The 23063-nt window shown below is 46.3% G+C and overlaps 1 protein-coding gene across 2 annotated transcripts in view; it reads right to left on the reverse strand.

Annotated features, from left to right (window-relative positions):
- Positions 1–1709: 1709 nt before the first annotated feature.
- Positions 1710–23063, reverse strand: part of Polr3b (RNA polymerase III subunit B) — a 97903-nt gene continuing 76549 nt past the window's right edge. For both annotated transcript variants that reach the window (XM_057758216.1, XM_057758215.1), the window contains 5 exons: positions 13143–13246; positions 12552–12718; positions 10389–10502; positions 7600–7773; positions 1710–2862 (listed from right to left, as the gene is read on the reverse strand). In XM_057758216.1, the coding sequence (XP_057614199.1) occupies positions 2733–2862; positions 7600–7773; positions 10389–10502; positions 12552–12718; positions 13143–13246 (689 nt within the window). In that variant the 3' untranslated portion in view covers positions 1710–2732. The remainder of the gene's footprint in view (positions 2863–7599; positions 7774–10388; positions 10503–12551; positions 12719–13142; positions 13247–23063) is intronic.

The following is a 23063-nucleotide window of genomic DNA, read 5'->3' on the forward strand; positions in this document are numbered from 1 at the left end:
GCAGGACTGGTATCCCGAGTGGTGCTCTGAGCGTGCACCAAGGAAAAGCCACCTGAGGGCTCACCAAGGGGTTTGCAGACAGGAGCCTTTGTAACTAAGACAATAATCTGTCATCTCGGCCACCTACCTGTGATATTCTGCCGCAGCAGCCTGAGCTGACGGACCCAGGGGATGGTGAAGACCCCGAGTCGCTCTGCAAGCTTTCTCCCTGCTGGGATGCCAGCCTGTCCACACCCGAGATTCTGTCTGTACAGCTCTTTCACTCTGCTGAAGCAGCCGTCAGGGTCAGGGTCTTGGTGAGACTTCAACCTCATCCCGTGCCACTCCAAACCTATTAAAACCCTTCAGAGATAAATGGCTTCATGGGTGGCCTGTAAGAAACTAGCCATCCTTACTAAAAATAGGATTTAATTGGTAGCTTTTAAAGAAAGGGGCTTGGAGTAACCTGCATTAAGAGTAACAAACTGTGGCCTTTTGATGTAAGAGCCAGGGAACAGAACCTGGGTGCTAGGCAAGTGATTCACCCGAGTCACGCCCCAGCTCTCGCTGTGTTCGCAGTTATTCAGGTGTGCTCTTGGCTAGTTTTGGAACGAGCCAACTGCTCTTCTTTTCCTGACATCTCCACTGGGATCCAGTATCTTCTAAGTGGTGCAAACCTGGAGAACTGTAATTTCCTCCACCAGACAAGCAATGGCGTTCCAGATGATCACAACTGCTGGCCTGCAGGAAACAGACGTACCCAGTGGCATCTGAATTTCTTTAAAAAAGACCACTTTGGGTGAATCATGGATAAAGCCAAATAGACCAGAGGCTTTGGAATTCTTGCCACCCTGTTGTGGTGGTATGGTCTGGGGAGCCACTTGGCTACTCTGCCTCAGTTTCTTTAGCTGTAATAGGGAGCTAGTGAATCACCCTGAAAAGCTTCAAGGTTCTAACGGTGGGTCAGTGTGCATGGGTGTTCCCGCAGCACCGCTGAGTTAACTGCTCTGTTCGCAGACTGAGGACCCCTTTCCATTAAGAAGCATATCCTGCTCCTCCTACCCCCAATACAGTGTCCATCCATCGTACAGACTGCTGAGCGACATGTCCTGGTGCTGGTACCCAGAACACTGCCTATTCCAGGACCCGAGTGTTCAGTAACAAGATGGTCTGGCATGCAGGGTTCTCAACCTTGACGGAGCTGGCAGAACCAAGGTCACCATGGAAAAAGTCCCTGTGATGTTCCAAGGAAGCACAACACAAGGGAACACAGCTCAGTACAGTGAGATAGAGGGGCCATCAGTGAGGAGAAAGGTGTGCCGGAGAAGGAAAGATGTGCCTCCTCTGACCTCACGAGGCTCACGCATCTCCGAAGCCGCACTGAAGGAAGGCTGCCCCCTCACACAGCCTCCTCTGCTCGGACAGAGCAGCTGTCCCGACTTCCACACCTTCCACACCGTGAGGAAAACAAAACGGGCCAGTCTTCAAGTCAGCGACCAGTACGGTCCCTAGGGCCATCTGCACCAGCCTGGGGCGAGCAGTGCTCTGAAAAGGCCCGGGGCTCCTCAGCTCTTTCACGCTGGAGTTGACCCTATCAGTATGTTCTACCTGTGGGTATTCTGAGGAGCATTTCCAGTGTGGCATGCTGAGGACACAGCCCAGACCACTCACTACTCAATGCTTAAGACTCTCTTTTTTCTTCAAAAACTATAAATAATACATAGCACAAATATTTATCGGGCTTCAGGGCACAGAAGCTGAGAGAATGTATAGTTAACATCCTGGCAGGACGGGGGGGACAGGGTGGCCAGGTGTCCACGCACTGTACCCAGCTGTTTTGGAGGCTCAAAATAACCTCCATGTGATTATTTAAGAAGGGACATTCTTACAAGGCAGGTAGTCCTGATCACATTCCACCAAGATTAAAGTCTCAGTGCGTGAGAGCAGGATGTAACCGCTGGCCCTTCCGTGCCGCAGAGAGCCCATGTGTCACTTGCCAACCTCCGGGTCAGTTTACTTCTTCCAACAAATCTAACCACCTGTGCGTGTGTATGGAGGACCAGAGGTGGACACTGGGGTCTTCCTCGGTCACTCTCCATCAGTTCTTGAGACAGAGTCTCACTGAACCTGCAGTGCACTGATTGGCTGCGCTGGCTGGTCAGTGAGCTCAGGATCTGCCTGTCTGCTCCTTACCCCCACCTCCACAGTATCAGGTTTCTACATGGGTACATATGTCTTGCTCTTATGTGGGTGGCTGGGGATGAACTTGGGTCTTTTGTGTTTTTGCAAACACAATTTGCTAGTCCCAATTCAATGGTCCTTGACCTCCTCCACATCTGATGAGAAACCAGAAGATGCTGTGGGGATTTTAAGGAGGAAGATTTTTCTATTCAGTGCATTTAAAAACATAATAACATAAATAGGCTCATACCCGTAAGTCCAGCACTTGTGAGAAATGGAGGCAGGAGGACTGAGGTGAATTCAAACCCAGCCTGGGCTACAGAGCAAGAGTCTAACTCAAATCAAAATAAAATTAACAGTAGTTCACAGTCTCTCTAGCTTGTGCCCCTGTGACTCAGCACAACGCTGTGGGGCCGGCATCTTCCATGACTGGAAGCTCTTGGTCAAGGTTGTCCAGCCAGGCTTCTCGAACTCAGAAGGCTGCTCTTTCTCCTCTCAGTTTGTCCTGAGGCAGAATGATCACACACAGAAGTCATTGGAATCCTCTGCTTCATGCGGTCACTCCATCATCCTTACTCGTTGTACTTGGCCAGTTTCAACCTGGGGATGATGTTCATGGACTGCAGCTCCTGGAAGAGCAGCTTGCAGGCATACGGGATGCGGAGGGAGGACACGTGGCATGATGACTTGCAGAAGTGGCACCTGAAACACATCAGCATGTGTCAAAGGGGGGCAACATGGCTTGCACACAGTACTGCTACACCTCTCTCCCGAGCAGCCCATCACAGTCAAGACATGTTCTGATGGCTCAGAAAGTTAAAGGGACATCTGTGCGCGCAAAACCCAGAAAGATACAAATCATCCCCTACAATTTAAAATTATGTGACTTAAGTCCCTTAACTACACTTCTAGAACTTTCTCTTCAAGAGGGAAAACATTTGCTTAAAACTGTTTTGAAAGAATCCCAGAATCCGGAATCATTAGGAACTGAGTCAGGTGTCTCAAAGAGGTCAGATATTTCCAGCTGACTGCACCAACATGCCCTGTGTTTGGGGGCTTCTCTGTGTCATATTGTTCTCCGAAACACACTTGCCAAAACAATTTAGTTCCTACCACCAAAGCATATCGTCTGATGGAAAAGAAGCCTTTAAAACAGGAGAGCATCAGTGGCCTCAGGACTGGGCTATCAGTATTTACAGTACGCTGTCCACTGCAAAAACACGAGGAAGGTGTGTGCAAGCATGCGAGCATTCCCACTGGGCCCCAACCAACACGCCAGCCACGCCATGTCAGACTCTTTGTCTTCTTCTGGCCTTGTCTTAATCGATGATTACAGAAGGTCCCTTGGGGAGAACATGAACTGTCCTTCCAGGTTTCACAGTTGAAGAAGACTCAGAAGAGCAGCCACAGTGAGGCTGTTAACAAGACCACAGAGCCAGAGCCTCCCCAGAAGCTGCTCACTGGGCAGTGGTTCTCTTTCTGAGACTTCTACAGAAGAGCATTACAATCACTCAGCACAACAGCACAGACTCAGGTGCTGAAATGGGAAATGCTTGGGATATAGCACAGTGAAAAACTGTGTATTTGGTTGGATGTGGGTGGTACATTCCAACACTCCTGTAAGTTCAGTACCTGGGAGGCAGAGGATCGTTAAGCGCAAGGTCAGCCTAGGCTACATGAGGTCTTGTCTTTTTTTTGAAAGGTTCATAGTTGGATCTTCCTCTATTATCAGAATCTTCAGAGTTTGTGATTTAAAAAGTAAAAAATCAAAGAGTAAGGGCAATCAGCATGCTCCAAGGCCACAGTCGCTCAAGTATGACCAGCAGTCACCTCTGGGAGGTGGGAACGCCTGTGCCCCTGACTTGTAACTTTGAGCAAGGGCTATTTCTACAGCCAGAAAAATGCAGCTGCTTGCTTTCTCTCTCTGTGTGTGTGTGTGTGCGTTGTATTTAATTCTAAGTTTATTTGACAGGGGTTTGCTACAGAACCTTGGCGTGTCATTGAAGCTGCTATGGAGAGCAGCCTGGCTTCAAACTGGCAGCGATCCCCTTGCCATCTAGTGGGTGCCGGGGTAAGTGTGTGATATCACACTCTTTCCTGTTTTAAACTTAGAAAAGCAGAGCAAGTCCCGAGGATGAGCATTTCCACGGTGACAGAGACCCGAGGGACAGAATTCGGGGGTCGGGTGGGAGAAAGCTGCACCATCCCTGATGCTGACAGCAGAGAAACAGTGATGACATAAACTTCAGCAACATAAGTCTTCAAAGACAGCCCAAAGACTTCCTCAAAGCATTAGGATCAAGGTATGTTTTAATGTGTCCAAATTATTCAGGAATCATACTCACATGCTACTTTAATTAAATTAGAGAAACAGACTAAACTGGAGTAACTTCTTCCTGGTTTTCCTATCCTGTATACTATATGGTGGCTCCAATTTCAGTTAATCTAGTTAAAATTTCCATATGTACTGGTTCATAGCCTAGATAACCACAATTAATATTCTGAATATATTCATTCAAAACATTCCAATGTTTTGTGTACATGTGTATGTGTGTGTAAACATATATACATATATGCACATACATATGTAAGCTAATTTACTCTATGGCTGAACTACTTGCACAGGTAGAATCCTGACCAAGAACAATAAGGTAAACTGATTTTAGGAGGAAGACAGCAAGAGGAGGCTGTGGGGGCACGTGAGGTGCATGCCCAGTGCCGCATCTTACATAGGTTAATTACCTTAACAGGGCTCTCTGGGGACTTCTGTCCTGGGTCCTCTGAGAAACAACAGTCTTGTTGTAAACCTCCCCATAGCAATGCCTTACTAATGTGCAAGTCACCCACAGGGTCCTGCTCCAAGACACTGAACCTCTCTAATTACCCAGCTTCCATTGTGAGGCTTATAGGAGGGAAGTCCCCCCACCTGGCTGTGCTCACTCCCTCCCGAGAGCTGGACACAAGGCCAGGTAATGACCGGAAAGACGACAGCGTCATTAAGCTCTCAGCCGGAGAGCAGCACATGAAGAGGCAGCCAGACTACAGAACGGGTTAGGATTCCTTCCTGTTGGCAACAGAGTCTAAGTAGGACACGCAGATCAGACACAAGGTGTCTGCAGATAAAGACGGCCAGAAGACATAACCTGATCAGCTCCTTTCAAAGGACAGCACATGGACCCTGTCATCAGGGCTGCAATCAGATGAGCTAGACACTAGACAGAAGACAGGCAGCAAAGGAGGCAGAGGTTTAACTGAGACAGAGCAGTCTGTCCAGTCTTATGTCAGGATCCCAAGCACCGAGCATGAAGACAAAGACGTGGGCCCCGGGAATCTGCTTTACTCTTTCCTTTTTCTTTTAGAGGAGGAAAGAAATACAAGGAAGAGGAAATGAGAACTCTTGTGCCAGACTGGGAGATCCGAGCATGGGGAACCAGGCGCCAGGCCCCATTCTATTATGCTATTGCTCTCTGTCTCTCTGTCTGTCTTTTCGTTATATAGCCCACAGTATGCTCTACATCATTTCAGAAGACAAATGGACATCCCAGGACGGAACAAACCCCATCTCACTGATAGAAGAGAGGGCTGGACGTATTCTCATAAGAGCATCAGCATCTTTGTGACCTTAGGGAGACGATGAACTGAGAAGTGGACACTTTTCCATCATTTCTTCATAAACAGATTCACCAATTCATCTATGCTGCAAACATAAAATAATCTGCTAAAAGGTGTGTCACCAAGCTAGCAAGGATATACTGTGCTCTAAGAAGCTCCCTTGCTCTTCAGAAAGCAAAAACAACCTCCTCCCAAAAAAACACCATTTGTTCTATTTACCTACTGTTCGTTCATCCATTTATTTATTTATTTATTTATTTATTTATTTATTTATTTAGTCAGTCAGTCAGTCACATGTGTGACTGTGTGTGCCTTTGTGTGCCTTTGTGTGTCTGCAGGCATGTACATGCCGCAGTGCACGCCTAGAGGTCAGAGGACAACTAGTGAGGTTCTGTTCTTTCCTTTCCCATGTCGTCCTGGGGATGGAACTCAGGTCATCAGGTTTCATGCACCCTTACTTTTCTCTTTCTTTTTGGCTTTTTGAGACAGAGTTTCTCTGTGTAGTCCTAACTGTCCTGGAGCTCACTCTGTAGACCAGGCTGGCCTTGAACTAACAGAGATCCACCTGCCTCTGCCTTCTGAGTTGGGATTAAAGGCATGTGCCACCACCACCTGGCTGTACCTTTACTTTCTAAGTAGCTTGCAGGCCCAGCCCTCTGATGATTCCTGACCTGCTTGATCTAACCAAGAGAGGCAGCTTATAAAGGCGGCAGGTTGAGACCATCTGGAGAGGCTTTGGGGAAAGTCTACAAGGAAAAGGTGGCCATGCGTTCCTCAAAGCCCAGCAGTGGCTGCTCATCTAACTTTACACTGTTCTCTCAGGGGAGTTCCCACCTGAGAAAGAGGGGCTCTGAACAGGGCTGATGAGGGGGGCTATTTTCCATCCATGGAATGTCTATCTTAGACACTGTGAGACCTCACTTCTGATAGACCAGAGAGACGACAGACTCTGTCAGCGAGTGGAGAAGCAGATCCTGATACCTCTAAGCAGATCGTTTTGTTCTCTGGTGGCAGGGGAGTGATCACAAACAAGGAAGGTCCTACAGTACACAACATAGACATTCCAGGGAGCATCATCCATGAATATGGCTGCTAGACACCAGTACATGGAAGTAAAATCTAGAAATTGTGTAGTGAACTTATTGACAATTCCACAATGCAAGGCATCACTTAGCACTTACATATTTCATTAGGCACCGACCAGCTGCAACCTAGAGAGTGCAGCAGTGAGATGGACTGCAGGGAACTGCAGTCTGACACAGCAGACGCCCAATGCATGCTGGGAGAGCAACCGGGACAGACGTTGCCTGTGCATCATGGAGCATACAGTCCAAGTGGACTTACCATGGGTCAGGGGCACAGGACATAGGCCAGGTCTTTGTCCCAGCTTTCTCACTGATTCTAAGTAAGATGTGGCAATTTGGCTTTTGGGGTCTGAGGTTACCAACAATGGATCTTGATACAACTTCTCCGGAGTAGTTTTGGTTTTATTTTTTTAATTCTTGTTATGGACAATTGCAAGCTACCACACGGATGCTGGGAACTGAATCCAGGTCCTGGAGCAGCAAGTGCCAAGCCATCTCTCCAGCCCATGACAATACTAAAATTAGGATAAAGTCTGTTCTACTTAGGAGCTTAAACTACAGCAGTATAAATACAGCATTAAAGACACAACACACAAACACACTCGGGTATGTATGGAATAGTGGGGCACAAAGGTGGTCACAGGCAAAGGCTGCGGAGTATTGGGTCTGGTCGAGGACAGTTCTTGGGCCATTATCGAGGCCAAGGGATGTGGTCTAGGAGACGCGGTCACTACCCACTTACCAGCCGGAGTATCCCAGGAGCCCACACTGCCCACAGACATCAACCTCAAAGGCATCACTTGAGATCATCAGTCTCTCCAGCAAAAGCATACTTGCTCCATAGCCGATTAAACAGTCACGTTCCATTTCTCCAAGACGCAAGCCACCATCGCGGGATCGGCCTTCAGTGGGCTGCCTTTGTAGTAAATGAGCAGACATGCATTAGACATGGAAAATAGAGGCAGGATCACAGGCCAAACAAAGCAAGGCTTTGGTGCAGGCTCTCCCACAGCCGAACCACATCAGACAGTGACCTGAAACTGTTCAGTCTTCCGAGAGCCTCAAAAGAGCAGAGCTACCATTGGGGGAAAAACCCATAATTTACTCCTTATCATACAATGTGCCATAATATAACAATTGTTTATACAGTCCCCTATCATACGATACACCATAATATAACCATATATTGTTTATGTAGTCCCCTCAATACTGGCATTAGCACTCATCACTCTTACATCACGATCACTGTTACTAGGATGCTAAGTCTTTAATCTAGAGAGCAACGTCTGAGTATTTCCAGAGAGGCCTCAGTTCTCTGTTACTTAAAAAAAGGAACCTGGGTCTCCTGTAGCTCTTGCAGGGCTTGGAGCTGCTTCGTTTTCGTGAACTCGCTGAGAACCTAGACCCACCTGGGGAATGGGAATGGGAATGAAGAACTGCCTGGCCTGTGGATTTTTTTTTAATTGTTGATTGATGTGGGAGCGCCAGCCTGCCATGGACAGTGCCATCCCTGGGCAGGTGGGAAGCACCCAGTAAGCAGCGTTGCTCTCTGCAGTTCCTGCCTTGGCTCCCCTGGGGATGACTGTAACCTGTACGCCAAATAAACCTTTCCACCCCAGCTTGGTTCTAGTCAGCGTTTTATCCCAACAACAGAATGCAAACTAGAACAGCCGCACAGCCTGTCACTCCCCATGACACAGTGAACACAGGGCCTCCCAACGTAGGCTGAAATGTTCGTCTTGCTGCTTGTTCTAGCTGGATGTTACTGTGAGAATCAAGTGCAGAGTAGAGTGTTTGGAAGAAAAAGCTGCAAACGGAAAGCTAATTAGACGGCCTGAAGGAGCACTCTGCAGGGGAAACGTCACCATGAACACAGCCTTGCCCATTTTTATTGTGGGCAGACAGCACGGACAGGCACTCCGTCTGCCTGAGGTCACAGAGGGAGGACAAGGTGAAGGTGGTTATCCATGTGGGCAGACTCCATGCTTGCATTTCACCCACCTGAGATAACCAACTACAGACAAGCTCTGCCGTGAAAGGACATCACAGCTGACTCAGAGGGAACAACACAAGACCCACAGGGGTCTTGCTGCTTAGGCAATAACTACCTTGAGAATCTTGGCCCTTCTTCTCTTTTTGTCTTTAAAAACATTTTAAAAAGATTACTCTCTTTTATGTGTGAATGTTTTGCCTGCATGTATGTGCACCACATGTGTGCCTGGTGCCTTTATAGATCAAAAGAGGGCGTGGGATCCCCTGCAACTGGAGTTACGGATGATTGTGAACGACCATGTGAGAGCTGGGAATTGAACCCAGATCTTCTGCAAGAGTAACAAGTGCTCTTACCCACTGAGCCACCTCTCCAGACCCTTTCCAGCACTCTGAAGCACACGCACAGCTGTGTTTTTAATAGTCATTGCATCTGCTCAAGTTACGGTCAAGACTGAGTTTGCCTTTAAAAGAGCAAAGCCAAATGGTAGCTGCCCCATTTTTCTCCTGTCTAGCTGGCATGATCGGCTAAGATGAGGGAACCGGGTATTCACCAACATCTGTCACATGCCGTGTCTGGTCCCCATTCACTATCACTCTGTGAAGTAGGTACTATAATCTGACAAGAATGTGAGCTGGAGGCCCCATTACCCAAGGAGCCATCTTGCTGGCTTGGGACACACTTTTCCCCCATACCTTTCTCTGCATGTTGAACCTATGAAAACAGATCCACAGCTACTGGAGGCCATTCACCACCACACCGACAACATGCTCTGAGCTGATTTAACTGTGGCTATGCTGATCCTTCTGTCTTAGAGTAAGAAAGCATTTACCTTGTTTATAGGTTTTACAGGAGCTTACAGCTGGGAGACTTTAGAATTTTAGAGAAACAGAATTTTTAAAGACCATGGGGCTTCTAAAACTTGGGATTTTTATATTGTGGTGTAAATATTAGTATGACATCCTGGTAAGAAATGAGAAAAGGAGAGCTGTAGCTGGAAAGGGCCGTGCTGAGCTCAGAAGGGACCGGCCGTGTTGACTAGCTCTTTTTGTCTGTTTGATTCTTGTTTGTTTTTTTCTCTTTTTTTTCTTTTTTTGCCAACACGATGTATGCTAGAGTCTTCTGGGAGCAAAGACTCAATTGAGAGACTGCTCCTTGAGACTGACCTGTAGGCTTGGTGGACACTGTCCTGATTAATGAGCAGCGTGGGAGGACAGCGCTCACCGCGGGAGGCGCCATTTCTAGGCAGGTGGTCCTGAATAGTATAGGAAACCAGGCTGAGCAAGTCATGAGGAGCAGAGCAGAACAGCAAGCAGCTCTAGGGTCTCTGCTCCAGCTGCTGGCTTCTCTCAGTGATGAAGTGCTACCTGAGAGGCGTAAGAATTCTTTCCTCCCCAAGTTGCTTTTGGTCATGGTGTTTTTAATCACTAAACAATGCATCTAACACCCCGATATCTTAAGGGAAACAGAAGTTTCACTGTTATTCTCCACAGACAGTGTTTAAGTTCTGACTGCTTCTGCCACCCAAGTGCTGCTCTTACCTGGTAAGAACGGCTCGCGGTCCTCGGGCCCGGGCATGCATTTTATCCAGCACCATGTGTTTTAGTTTCTGATAGTACACAGGTCCAAAATAGATGTATGCTTCTAAGGGCTCCCTGAAAGGAAAGTCAACATTGGGTTTACGGAACATGGTTTGGATAACTCAAGAGATAGCCTTCTCAGGCCTCGGCAGCTGCAGGTCCTTACTGTGTTCTCAGAGACTCACGACAACTGTGTGAGGACAACCTTCAGTCTATAGCCGACGAAAAGGTTGGACCAAAACCATAGATGCATACTACTGTATGAACAGATGATGCTCTCACAAGAGATAAGCTACCAACAGGATGGCCTTCTTCATTGCCACCCATTTCATCAGGACATCTTTTCTTGGTGTGTTATTTTTCTGCTGATCTTGTTTCTACTCTCATCTCTAGACAACTGGTCTACCCTAACAATCCAGGGAAGATTCCTCCTAAAGGAAACCACAACATGTCATTCATTCTGCTCTAAAATCCCCAATGATATTTTCCCCGATATTCCACGTTGCCAAAATTGTACATGGCTATCGTGCCAAACATACCAGAACTTCTGCCTCAGAACTACTGACCTCAGGTGTATGCCAACAGTGATCTTTTGCCAGGTATACGCATGTGCCTGTCAACAGTACATTCCTTAGATGAACTTTATTGAACACCTTTTTCTTTTTTGTTTTGTTTTGAGATTAGGTCTCACCATATTGCTTAACCTGGCCCGGAACTTGTCACCCCCCATGCACTAGGATGACGGGTGAGAACCTTCCTAACGGAGGTCTCCTCCCTTATTCTCCACCACCGCGCCCTCACTTGACCCTCTGTGCAACCATAACTGTCTCTGTTTATCGTCTGTCTTCCCATAAGAAGTCTGTCACCTAGCGCCCAATAAATGCTGTGACACACTCATCCCACTAGTGAATAACTACAGTAAGAGTCTCCAAAGAAGTGGTGTGTCAGTGCTCTGACAGAAAAACAAGTAGTGTCTGGAGCAAACAGCCAGGGAATGGAAGCCTTAAATCTCCTAACTTCCTCAAAGAGAAGGAAGTACTCTCCAGGGCTGTCTAACCCAGCAACATGCAGGCTAGGAGGACTGTGTCTCCACCAGTGAGCCTAAGGAGGTTAGGTAAGAGCTGGAGAGTGGTGTGACCAGGACTCAATCCCAGTGCTCTCTCTGCCTGTCACAGTGGCCTCTCTGAAAAAACAAGCATGTTGTCATGTGGGAAGAGCAAAGGAGTCACACACTACAGAAAAGCAGCTGCAAACTTTGGCCCGGATGGCCTGATCCAATTCCAGCGTGCTGGCGCATGAGCAAAGGCTACTGCAGTTACGAGTCATGGATTTCAGCACAATGGGACCCTAGGAAGTCACAGTGGAAAGGAAGGCATGGTCGCAAGGACCCTCAGAAAGCCTGCTTTTGTTCCAGACACTGCGTGACTACCAAGGTGGTCAGCCAAGGGTCTTTCCAGTTCTAATAACTGACTGCGGCTTTCAGGGATGATAACTTATGGCAGAATTTATGGACCTCTGGCACCCAACGCTATTCCGCCATCCAGAGAGTAAAGTCACATGCAATTCCTACTTCTAGCTAAGATCAGGAACTTGGGCGAGAGCAGGGGGGGAATCCCTTTGCAGGTCCTGGGGGAACTCTGAGCAGGTGCAGCAGGGCTTCTCAAGCCTTGGCACGAGGTACTCCATGCGGGTGTCCAGGGAAGCAGTGTAGACCACAGCTGTCCACAGCATACAGGATGTAGCTCACACTAATCTTTCCATGTATTTCTATTCAGGAAGCTGCACTCCCTCTTTTTCTCTCTCCCTCCTTCCCTCCCTTCCTTTCGTTCCTTTTTTTTTTCTTTGAGAAAGGGTTTCTCTGTGTAGCCCTGGCTGTTCTGGAACTTTCTCTGTAGACCAGGCTGACCTCAAACTTAGAGATCTGCCTGCCTCTGCCTTCAGAGTCCTGGGGTTAAAGGCGTGCGCCACCATGCCCAGTGCAATGCTCCATTTCTTAAATGTGGCTTTTCTTGCATCAGGTTTCTGAAACCGTGAGGACTAAGGAAGCTTTGGACTTCCACACTTAAGGCACGACATTTTCAGGGCTCTCACCTCCCTCCTTCTAGTGCTCAACAGCACACTCACCCTGTGATGCCTGAGGTGACGTAGTCCTTCCCCAGGTAGTTATAGCCATGGCGCACGAGGTCTTCGCACACATCCTTGACTTTACTCCCTCCGAAGGCCGTGCCGTAGTGGAACCTGCCGTCTAACACACCTGCCTTGCCAGCCAGCAGTTCGATTAACTTTCCCACCTGCGGGGTGAGATGGGGACAAACCGTGAAGTGCCTCCCTGTGGTGCGGGGTTCTCCTGACCTAATCACTGCAATCCCCACAGTGACCAAGAGTGACAGGCTAACACTGGCACTGACTGGTACTGTGCTGGGGAACCCTGGCCTGGGTGACTAACCTCCCCTACTGTTTTCCTAGTTCTCAGATATGGAAACTTGGGTATAGAGCTAAGTACTGTGGCCAAGGTCCTGTGATCTGTGACAGAATTATGGGCTCAAAGAGGCATCCAGATGCTTAGCACAGGGTTCTGTGGGGCCACAGAGGAGAGAGGAGGAGGGACTAGGAGTCTGTTGATCCGTTGGTGGATGGCTCACTGTAACCAAACTAACTGCATGCCTGCTTCCTTCCCTCAGAGCAGCACCCCTGAAGAGCCCACAGGTAACTGACCGTCATTCTCGATGGGAAGCCGTGCGGGTTCATTATGATGTCGGGACAGATACCAGAATCACAGAAAGGCATGTCTTCCTGGGGGACGATCAGGCCACAAACACCTGGGGGACAGGGGTTTACAGCACATCAGGCAGATGGGCAGGAGGGAAGAACACAGTACTTAATGGGATCTTCCTTGCTGTCTCTATTCTCACTGTTCCAAAGCCCTCCCCACTGTCTCCGTCAAGAGCAACAAAAGCAATTTCCCTGGTAGCCAAGCAGTTCAAAGACGACTCGCCTTGCAGAGAAGCACTGCAGCCTGTGGACTGGCCTATTGGCCAGACACACAATGGTGCTATCCGGCTGCTCGCCCACCTTCCCTGAGTGCCATGAAGACCCAAGCACAGCGCCAGGCTGCTGGTACCCCAGAAGTGTCGCTACCAGCACTCTCTGCTCCCTGACAGCGAGGCTGTGGTCTGCTGGGCTCTGCACCCAAGCCACAGGAATCCAAATTCTCTGAGCACCAAACAAAGAATGACTGAATAAGACTGAATATGTAAAATGTGGTTTTAAAAACCCATAGCAAGAAATCCTTGTGCTTGAGCTGGACAGAAGACTCAGCGGTTAAGAGCACTAGCTGCTCTTTCCAGACCTGACACCCGTACATGCAGGCAAAACATCAAATGCACACAAAATAGAAATGCATCATCAAAAAGGAAAGAAATCCTTGTGCACGGCTGAAATGCTAACAGGTGCGCCCGCTGGCTGCAGAGCTGGCTGGCTGGTCCACCTTGCCAGGGCTTCCCTGGCTGAGCTTAACCTGCCTTAAGGAATTTTAATTCCTATAGCTTACAGCACATTAGAAAAGTGGTCTTTGACTGAACTTGTAAAGACCAACAAGAAAAGTAAGAGCCAAATCATTCTTAGGGCTAAAGGCTAGAGTTAGATGCGGAATTCTAGGAATGAGAGCAGAGCGTGGCAGTCCGCCCCCCAGCTCTGCACTCCTCTGCCATTCTCTAAGGCAGCAGCCCTGAGTATCCCTTAGCAGGTTCTCAGAGATTTGCTGCTAAACAGATTTTTAATCCTTCTGGTTTGTTTTTCCTGGGAAGATGAGTAGGGATAGAACTTAGGTGCTCAATCACCTTTATACAAGAACTAGAAGACTTGGAGGCTGGAGGGATGGCTCAGCAGTTAAGAGCTCTGGCTGCTCTTCCAGAGGACCTGGGTTCAATTCCCAGCACCCACATGGCAGCTCACACCTGTCTCCACACAGACATATATGGAGGCAAAATACCAGTGAACATAAAGTTAAAAAAAAATTCAAGAAGAAAAAAAGAACTGGACAACTGTACACAGCATCGCAGAATAAGGAGACAATGCTCTTAGATTGTAGCAAGACACAGACCTCCTTCCTCCGAGGGAAAAAACCTTTTCCATTCCTGTTTGTACTCTACATATTTTTTTAAAAAAAATATTATCGCACTGTTGGAGCTAAAACCTAAGCCAGAATAAACACCTGTCTGTAGCCCCAGAACCCCAAACAATTTTAAAATAAAACCTTTATGGTCTGTGTATTATGAAGAGCCGAAGAACGGAGGAAAGGAATGCACCGCGTCTCTAGAATCAGAGTCTGGACTCTGCTCTCTAGTGCTTTCCACAGTGTCTCTAAAATTAGAGTCTGGACTCTGCTTTCTAGTGGTTTCCAGAAAGACTGCACTCGGGCTTCCAGAGTTGGATTCTAGAGCAGACAACTCTTTTGATAGCGATTTGGTTGAGAAGGTCTTATTGTATCATGAATGCTTTTCTGTGCAACAGGAACAGCTACTTGTTTTGCTCAAATCCAGCTATGTGCTAAAATTTATGTCAAGTAGAGCATGTGGCTTTTATCTTCCTTCCAAAAGCACATCTTATCCATACTGGAATTATCTGACCAAATCCTAGAGCTGCTGGAAAATCTACTTTGAAAGACATCATTTGTAGATCCAGGCAGCCTGACATCATCACCACGAAGCAATGCACAAAGTACTGAACATGGCCATTCCTACAAGGGCTGGGGAGAGTTGGGGAGTCCAGGGACACCCCTAAACACAAATCCAAAGGAAAATACAGTACCCTGTCGACCAGAACTCACAGGGATGCTGGGGTCAGCTTGGGAGAAGCTGTCGTTCATCTCCCAAAGCTCCAGGAGAAGGTGGGAAGGAGGGTCAGGTGGCCCAGACCAGACTGAGGCAGCATGACAGGCAGGTTGGGACTTGGGAAAGGTAGAAAGGGAACTTCTATCTTTGGTTTTAGTTGACGTGTTTAAACTGAGCCAATTCAACCTCATTGTGCTGTGAGATGAAATGCTCATTCCTAAAACCAGAATCTAATAATTTCCTCCAAGTCTGATTAATCTTCACTGCAGGGCTTCCTTTTGGGACATTCTCTCCTTATCTGCCTTTTCCTGACACTTGTGGACGAAAGCACACACGCACAGCTCTTTTTCCATCCTGAAGCAGGACTGCTCTGACTGTCTCTGAACCAAGGGCACCTGTAAGCCAAAAATTAAATCTTCGCTAACTTAAAATTACTCGAGTCTGAAACCCTTTTATACGCCAAGACGGTTCCCATAGCAGACAGCCTGTGTTGTTTGTTTTGTGTGAAAGTGAATGATAAAAGACCCATGAAATCGACACAGAAAGCCAGAACAGCAGCGAGAGGCGAGGGCTCTCCATCACTGCGGCTTCTACCCTCTGCTGACTCGCAGAACAATGGGGGCTACACATCCAACTGCAGATCCAACACAGCTGTGCATTTCATTAGATGAAGAGCACTAGCGACACAGTAAATAATTAACTTATTCTGCTCCGCTGGCTGTGCTATGAGACCAGTCATAGCTGACAGATTTTAATACACGTTAACACAAAGGGGCCGTAATGAGCTTAGAAGTTAAAACAAAATATTTAGACAGAATTTGACGATCTTGAATCTCAAATTAGACAGATGATTTTTAAAGTTCACATTTTACTGAATCCATCAGGGGCAGAGAACATTTTCCTTCGTAGAAACACACTTCCCCCCTTTCTCTTCCCTTCCAGACTTCTCTGGTTCAGTAGTATTCAGGTCCTCACCACACTGGGAAGGTAGTTTTTCTTTCCTTCCAATGAAAAATTAAAATTGTGCACCAAGGAACACAGGCATAAAGTCCAGGCCAGTACTAAGAACTTTTCAAAGTTGTGGCCACTTCCCCTGAACACTGGCTTAAAATGCAAATGAAGTGCAGTGCGCTTCATTCAGCGTGCTAACACCCCCTGGGTCCCTGGAAAGAGGGTGGACCAAGCCATGGCTAATGGGAGCTGTTGGGAAACCATTACTGATTCATACCTTAAAAGCTTACACAGCATTTCAGATCTTAAAATAAAATTCCATCCCCGGCTCATGCCGCTGTCTCAACTCCATTGTTTACAGCACAGCCTCCTGGTAGCAAAATGCAAATACATTTTGCTCAGGAACTTTGATGCACTCATGGGGGCAACTGGGAATTAGGCCACAGACTGTATCACAGGACTCTTAGCAAACACAAGTCAATAAAGAAAAACAGGAGCGGGGAAAGTTAGGAGCAGATGCCCTGCCAAGAGAATATTACTTCATCAGCACCCACACTAATTCTAAGCATAAAGAACTCACAGAGCCCAGGGAAGCTACAACTGAGGACTCACACCCTGTCTGGCTCCTATAATGAGTTGCTATCTTTATTGCAATGGCTTTAGAGAGAACCTAGAAATCATGTAAGAATGGGTTTGTCCAGCAAAGTCCAGCTGATATTATGAATCATTTGGTCTTCTTAAAATGTGTTTTTAATGACTAATAGTAATAGCAACTGACACATTAGATTTAGTGGACTGGATCTGTGTGATGAAATACTTTAAATTAAATAGGTAAAAGTTAATAGATCAGAAAAAAAAATCGGTGTGGTAGATCATATCAGTAATGTAGGTGTTAGGACAACAGGGAGATTCTGAATTCAAGGCCAGTCTAGCTACTCAGCAAGACCCAATCTCAAAAACAATCAAACGGACGAGAGAGAGAGAGAGAGAGAGAGAGAGAGAGAGAGAGAGAGAGAGAGAGAGAGAGAGAGAGAGAGAGAGAGAAATTCTAGAGTCATATCAAGACAAGAGAGCAGATGCTAACTGCAGAAGATAACTCCAACAATCTATTTAATTCAAGAGCTATTTCCAAGGTGACATCACTATTTTTTTTATTGGTTTTAATGAGCCATACATTTTTCTCCATTCCCCTCCCCTTCTACTGCCCTCTCCCATGGTCCCCATGCTCCCAATTTACTCAGGAGATCTTGTCTTTTTCTACATCCCATGTACATTAGATCCATGATGTCTCTCTTAGAATCCTCTTTGTTATCTAAGTTCTCTGGAATTGTGATTTGTAGGCTGGTTTTTCTTTGCTTTATGTCTAAAAGCCACTTATGAGTGAATACATGTGATAATTGTCTTTCTGGGTCTGGGTGACCTCACTCAAAATAATGTTTTCTAGCTCCATCAATTTTCCTGCAAAATTCAAGATGCTATTATTATTATTATTATTTTGCTGTGTAGTACTCCATTGTGTAAATGTACCACATTTTCTATTCTTTAGTTGAGGGGCATTTAGGTTGTTTTCAGGTTCTGGCTATGACAAACAAAGCTGCTATGAACACAGTTGAGCACATGTCCTTGTGGCACGATTGAGCATCCTTTGAATATATACCCAAAAGTGGTATTACTGGGTCTTGAGGAAGGTTGTTTCCTAATTTTCTGAGAAATCACCACATTGACATCCAAAGGGGTTGTACCAGCTTGCATTCCCACCAGCAATGCAGAAGTGTTCCCTTTACCCCACATCCTCTCCAGTATAAGCTGTCATCAGTGTTTTTGATCTTGGCCATTCTTAAAGGTGTAGGATAGAATCTCAGAGTTGTTTCGATTTTCATTTCTCTGATGGCTAAGGGTGTTAAACATTTCCTTAAGTGGGTGACAAGCAAATGGTTTCCTACTGGTTGTCAACTTAGCATTCCTAAGTATACGTGACAAGCGCTATCAGGAGGTAAGGACACAACTTCGGACAGGCAGAGGTAGCTGACCTAGATTAATCCAAGTGAACACTGGAAGCTAACAGCCTTCTACAACCGCATTTGCAACGTCTGAATGTTCTCCATGATGTAGAGTACATCTGGACGCTGCCTTCTGCCCCCCCCCCCGCCTTCGCCCCCAGCGACCCAGGGCCAGGGCACGAGTGTCCAGTGTTAAACTGCTCATTGCTGATGAGTGCAGTCCTGAATGAGGCCAAAGCACAGCTACACGCTCTCGAGTTTGCTCCCAATTAAGTAAGAAATGTTTGTAATAAACTCATGTCTCTGGGCCTTAATACTTTCAGAAATGTAAATTTCTAAATCAGAATGTGAAGGCTAACCCAGGTGGTTGCTCCTTTCTCCCCTTCTCCAGCTATCGAATTACCCTTTTCTTTCTTTTTCCCTCCACCACGTTAAATCACGCCAAGCGGGGGAAACAGGGAGGACAAAAACCCGAGGTCTCACCGCAGATCTATCTCATCACTTGCCATAACCTGGCTGATGTAACTTCAATTCGGCTCTTCCTTACATGCTAACAGATAAATAATGCATAAGAAAACTTGATTAGCTTTCTTATTAAAACATCACTCTAAATGAGAGGAGGCGCTAGAAGACAATGGTGTTTTTACACGGCTTTCCCATGAGCAGTTGAATGGTTTGATGTGATAAATTTGCATAGTCGGAGGCACACAAAGGGCTGATTAATTGAAACCCTTACAATGCTCCTGGAAGCAGCTACTGTAAAACAATAACCATAGGAACTTTACAAAACACACACGGCTAAATGTGTCAAGAACTTAATGAAATGTGTTGAGCCTACACTATTTGGAAACAGAATTGGAGATTTTTATTCTGGGCCATAAAACACTAAACACCTTAATTTCAAAGCTTTATTGGGTATTTACTGAAAGGGCAGAGGGCCACAGTGGGCCACAGAAGATCAGAACTTGTTCTTAGAAAACAGGTTGAGCAAAGGCTTCTTACAATGAGGTGCCTATGTGGATTAGAAATCCGGAGATACTGGGGGGAAATGCACCTTATTCTTAGGCTCTCACCATTACTTTAACCAGTCACCCCTCTTCCCTCCCACTTAGATCAGACAGCCAAAGACAGCCAGTGTAGTGTGTCTGAGATGGCCAGGCAGAGGATTTTAAGGTCCATAAGAGCTGTGTGAGGATAAGGTGCCAGCCATGTCGTTATTACTCTGGGCCAATCTTCTCACTCACCCAGTTCTACAGAAAACACATAATGAATGAAGATCTGGCAAAACTGGCTTTCAACTTGTGTGACAGACAAATTTCACTCTCCAAACATTTTCCTACTCCTCATAAACCCTGCACAGCACCACAGAAGGGCTTGAAATGTCTGGACAGTAAGGGCAGACCTTTCTTTTAAGATACATTCCATCAAAACATTAGCAAATTAACAGCAGATTACTGGATAATTTTTGAGGCAAGCAATCTTTTATAATGAGACTTATTTTGAGCAACAGTCAAAGATAACTATTCTAGAAAAATTTCCTCACAAATACAAAGATAAACCAATATAATGAAACCACTAGGTGAAAAGCTGTTTCTGACGAGACCAGGTTCTTCTACTTCAAAAACAGCACATGACGTGAGAGCGTTTTCACTGGCTATCTGGTCCCAGAGGACGGAGTGAGGCACTAAGGAATGGACGTCATTATCTCAGATTTGCAGTTATTAAAAAGCTCCTATTTGCCAGGACAAACACTCTTGCTCAAATACAGTTTTTCCTTAGAAACACTGCTTGGCATTGCTGCGGTTCTGTGATCTGCGAGACCTTTGTTGGAGGTGCTAATCCTTTTTCACATGAGAGACTAAGAAATGTCCTTTCAGGAGAGTGATATATTGCTTTTCTCCTCTCCACATCAAAGGAGTCCACTCTTTCCTTGCTCGTCGTGAATGGCAGCAACAGAAAGGATATCCAGAAATATAATAATTTGCTTTGCCTGGACACTGAGATGAAACTTAACTCCTTAGGCCAATGTAATCTTTTGCTTTAGAATTAAAGGAGGCCAAGAATGAACTCTAACAAAGGCATTATCAGAGAAAAAGTCTTAATATGAAAATATTTGGCCCTAATTAAAAATTGAGTTCCCTCTATGTAGATTTTACAAAAAAGTCAAAAAGCCTAATACATGTGTTTCTATTTCAAAATGGATGTCCAGCTCCAGAGGAGCCAGTCAAGCATCCTGTGAATCTCTCTGTATCTTTATCCACAAAGCTGATGACGCATTTCATAAAAGCACACAACACTGCAGACCTACGCCTCGGCTCTGCTGGCCTCTTTGGAAGGTCATTACATATGAACCATGGGAGTCACAGCTTCACTCCCAACTGAAGAAAACGAGACATGGAAAAGATCAAAGCTCCTCTACAGAACTCAAAACCAAAGCAGATTTTGCTTCCTTTGTAAACACACAAGACATGTTCACTCTCTGCTGTCAAGGAGGCCCTCACTGAGTAGCTCAGCACTCCCCAAATATTCTTCAGCAATAGCCGACTGGGCCAGTAGGAATGGACTTCCACAACCTCACTGACAACATTCATACAGATCTAGTGAAGACCCAGGGAAGTCTGCATGTACTTCATGAAGAGCCCCCGACTGTCACAGTGGACAGACTGAAATTTCATTAACGAGAGGTGCTCAGAGTGTGCTGGCCTGCTTCTGATCGTCAAGTCGTGTTTGCGTGTGACACCATCTGCACCCAAGACTTTCTTCTTCAACAAAGCTTCTGTCTGCTTAGTCCTGTTTTTGTCTGGTTTTTGTCTGTTTGTTTTGAAATAGGATCTTACTATGTAGCTCTGGCTATCCTAGAACTTACTCTGAAGACTAGGTTGGCCTTAAAAACACAGAAATCTGACAGCTTCTGTCCCACAAGTGCTGGGATTAAAGAAATATGCCACCATGCTTGGCCTAACCTCGGTTCCTGAGTGATGGGGACCCTCCTTCAGTCATTGGCCTGAGAGGCTAGACCAGGTTGGGCGTGGCCTTGGGTACCAAAAAGGTATGGGTTCTGCTTGTTCCCCCCGCCACACACACACCTGGATACTGGATTCCGTCCCTGCTCCTGGTTCATACAGAAGTCTGCGATCTGTGAGTCCCACCTTAAATAAAGAACCCCTTATTATGCCCTATTCAGAGCTAGTATGGGATTATTTTATTTGAATTCTCCTTCACTGAGGGTCCAGAGGGTAATGCTGCAGAGACTGATGACCCTTCTACTTGCTATAGTGTGGTCTTCATTTACCACACTGCTGCTGTGGACATGGACACGTTGTGGTATGGATTCTCTGATTCCAGCTTAGCCACTCAGTCCATGCTCTTTGATCACACACAGCATATGGCTACCAGTGCTCAACTCCATGCCCCCAGTTGCTGCATTTAGCTGCTAACCACCCTGTTACCGCTAAAGTGGCAACGCTGGAGCGGGATCAACACTCATGCTCTGTGACACTAGACTCTTCAAGATGCCACTAACTGCTGGGAAGGCTCTTTAAGAGGTATGGGTACAGACATCTTACCTAATCTCTGTATCACACATGTAATAAAAGAATCCCTAACTGCATCTTAAAAAATAAAAACAAAACAAATACTCAAAACCAAAAAGCCCAAACCAAACCAGACAACAAACCAACCAGGCCATCTCTAGGATCATGCTACTCTCCAAACACCAAGAGCTTGACTCTGTGCTTAAGAGGCAGTGCATAAATACACATCACATCAAAATAGCCTCAAGGTTTCCTCCTGGAGAAGACCTATGGGTCAACCTGCAGGCAATGCTCTATTGTTTCTGAACTGGTCCACCTTTCAAGAGTGAGGGTAAAGCTCCACTGACCAGTGTCCTTACCCTGGGATGAGTCTGAACCAAACAAACTGACCACATGAGGAATCGTGGTGTCACAGTACACCCAGAACCCCACAAACTCTTGAGACTTCATCAGCCCATTCTGCGGGGATTACCCAGAGCACAGCTGGTGCTGAGGATCACAGTCTCCAGCGAACGCTCATCTGACTTGACAACATCTAACTCTCTCAGGTCTGCTCCAGGTCCTCTCTGGGCCACACAGCCTGAGCTGTGCTGCTACAGTAGTCAGCGTGCCCAGAATATCAAGAGAATGGTCAAAAGCAAAGGCTCAGAATTTTACTTCATTTTCTATTTTTTTCAAATTCATGAGAGCCTGAATTTTAATCAACTAAGCTACTAAAGCCTTAGCAGATGATCAGTTAAAGAATGAGTTAATTTTAGCAGGGAAGGGGCATAAGAGAGGACAGTTTTAGGGAATATGTCTTCTGACAATTAAGGACCAATTCAAGTAGTGTAGTGTTTGCTTTGGTGGAAGATACAGTTTTATCTAAGAAAACAGGATTTTGAAGAGATACTCCCCTCAAGGAGACACAGGAAAGACTTGTAAAGGCTATACCGTTTCTATGGAGAAATTTCCAGGACTGTGGCAATTCCAGAGGTAATGACCTTGGGGTATCAAAACAGAAAAGAGCCACCTTCAGTCAGGTTAATGGAAGAAGCAACACACCCAGGAAATTCTGCATTCAGATCTTGGTTCTGTGAGCATTAAGCAGTACCCAGCAAACAGCCTCCCTGAGGTTCAGATGCCTCATTCTGTACAGCAGGAATCCCAGAAGTTACTACAACTGAATAGATAAAAGCATAGAACATGCCTGAAAAGTTTGTAAATTATCAGCACATTATAAATTTGGGACAAACAGCATCACATATAACACCTGCCTCCTTTAGCTAAGCGTCTAACAGACGCCTCAAACTTGACGTTCAAACTCTTAACCTGTGCACT

This window comes from Chionomys nivalis, chromosome 25 (genome assembly GCF_950005125.1).
Source record: "Chionomys nivalis chromosome 25, mChiNiv1.1, whole genome shotgun sequence".
NCBI lineage: Eukaryota > Metazoa > Chordata > Mammalia > Rodentia > Cricetidae > Chionomys > Chionomys nivalis.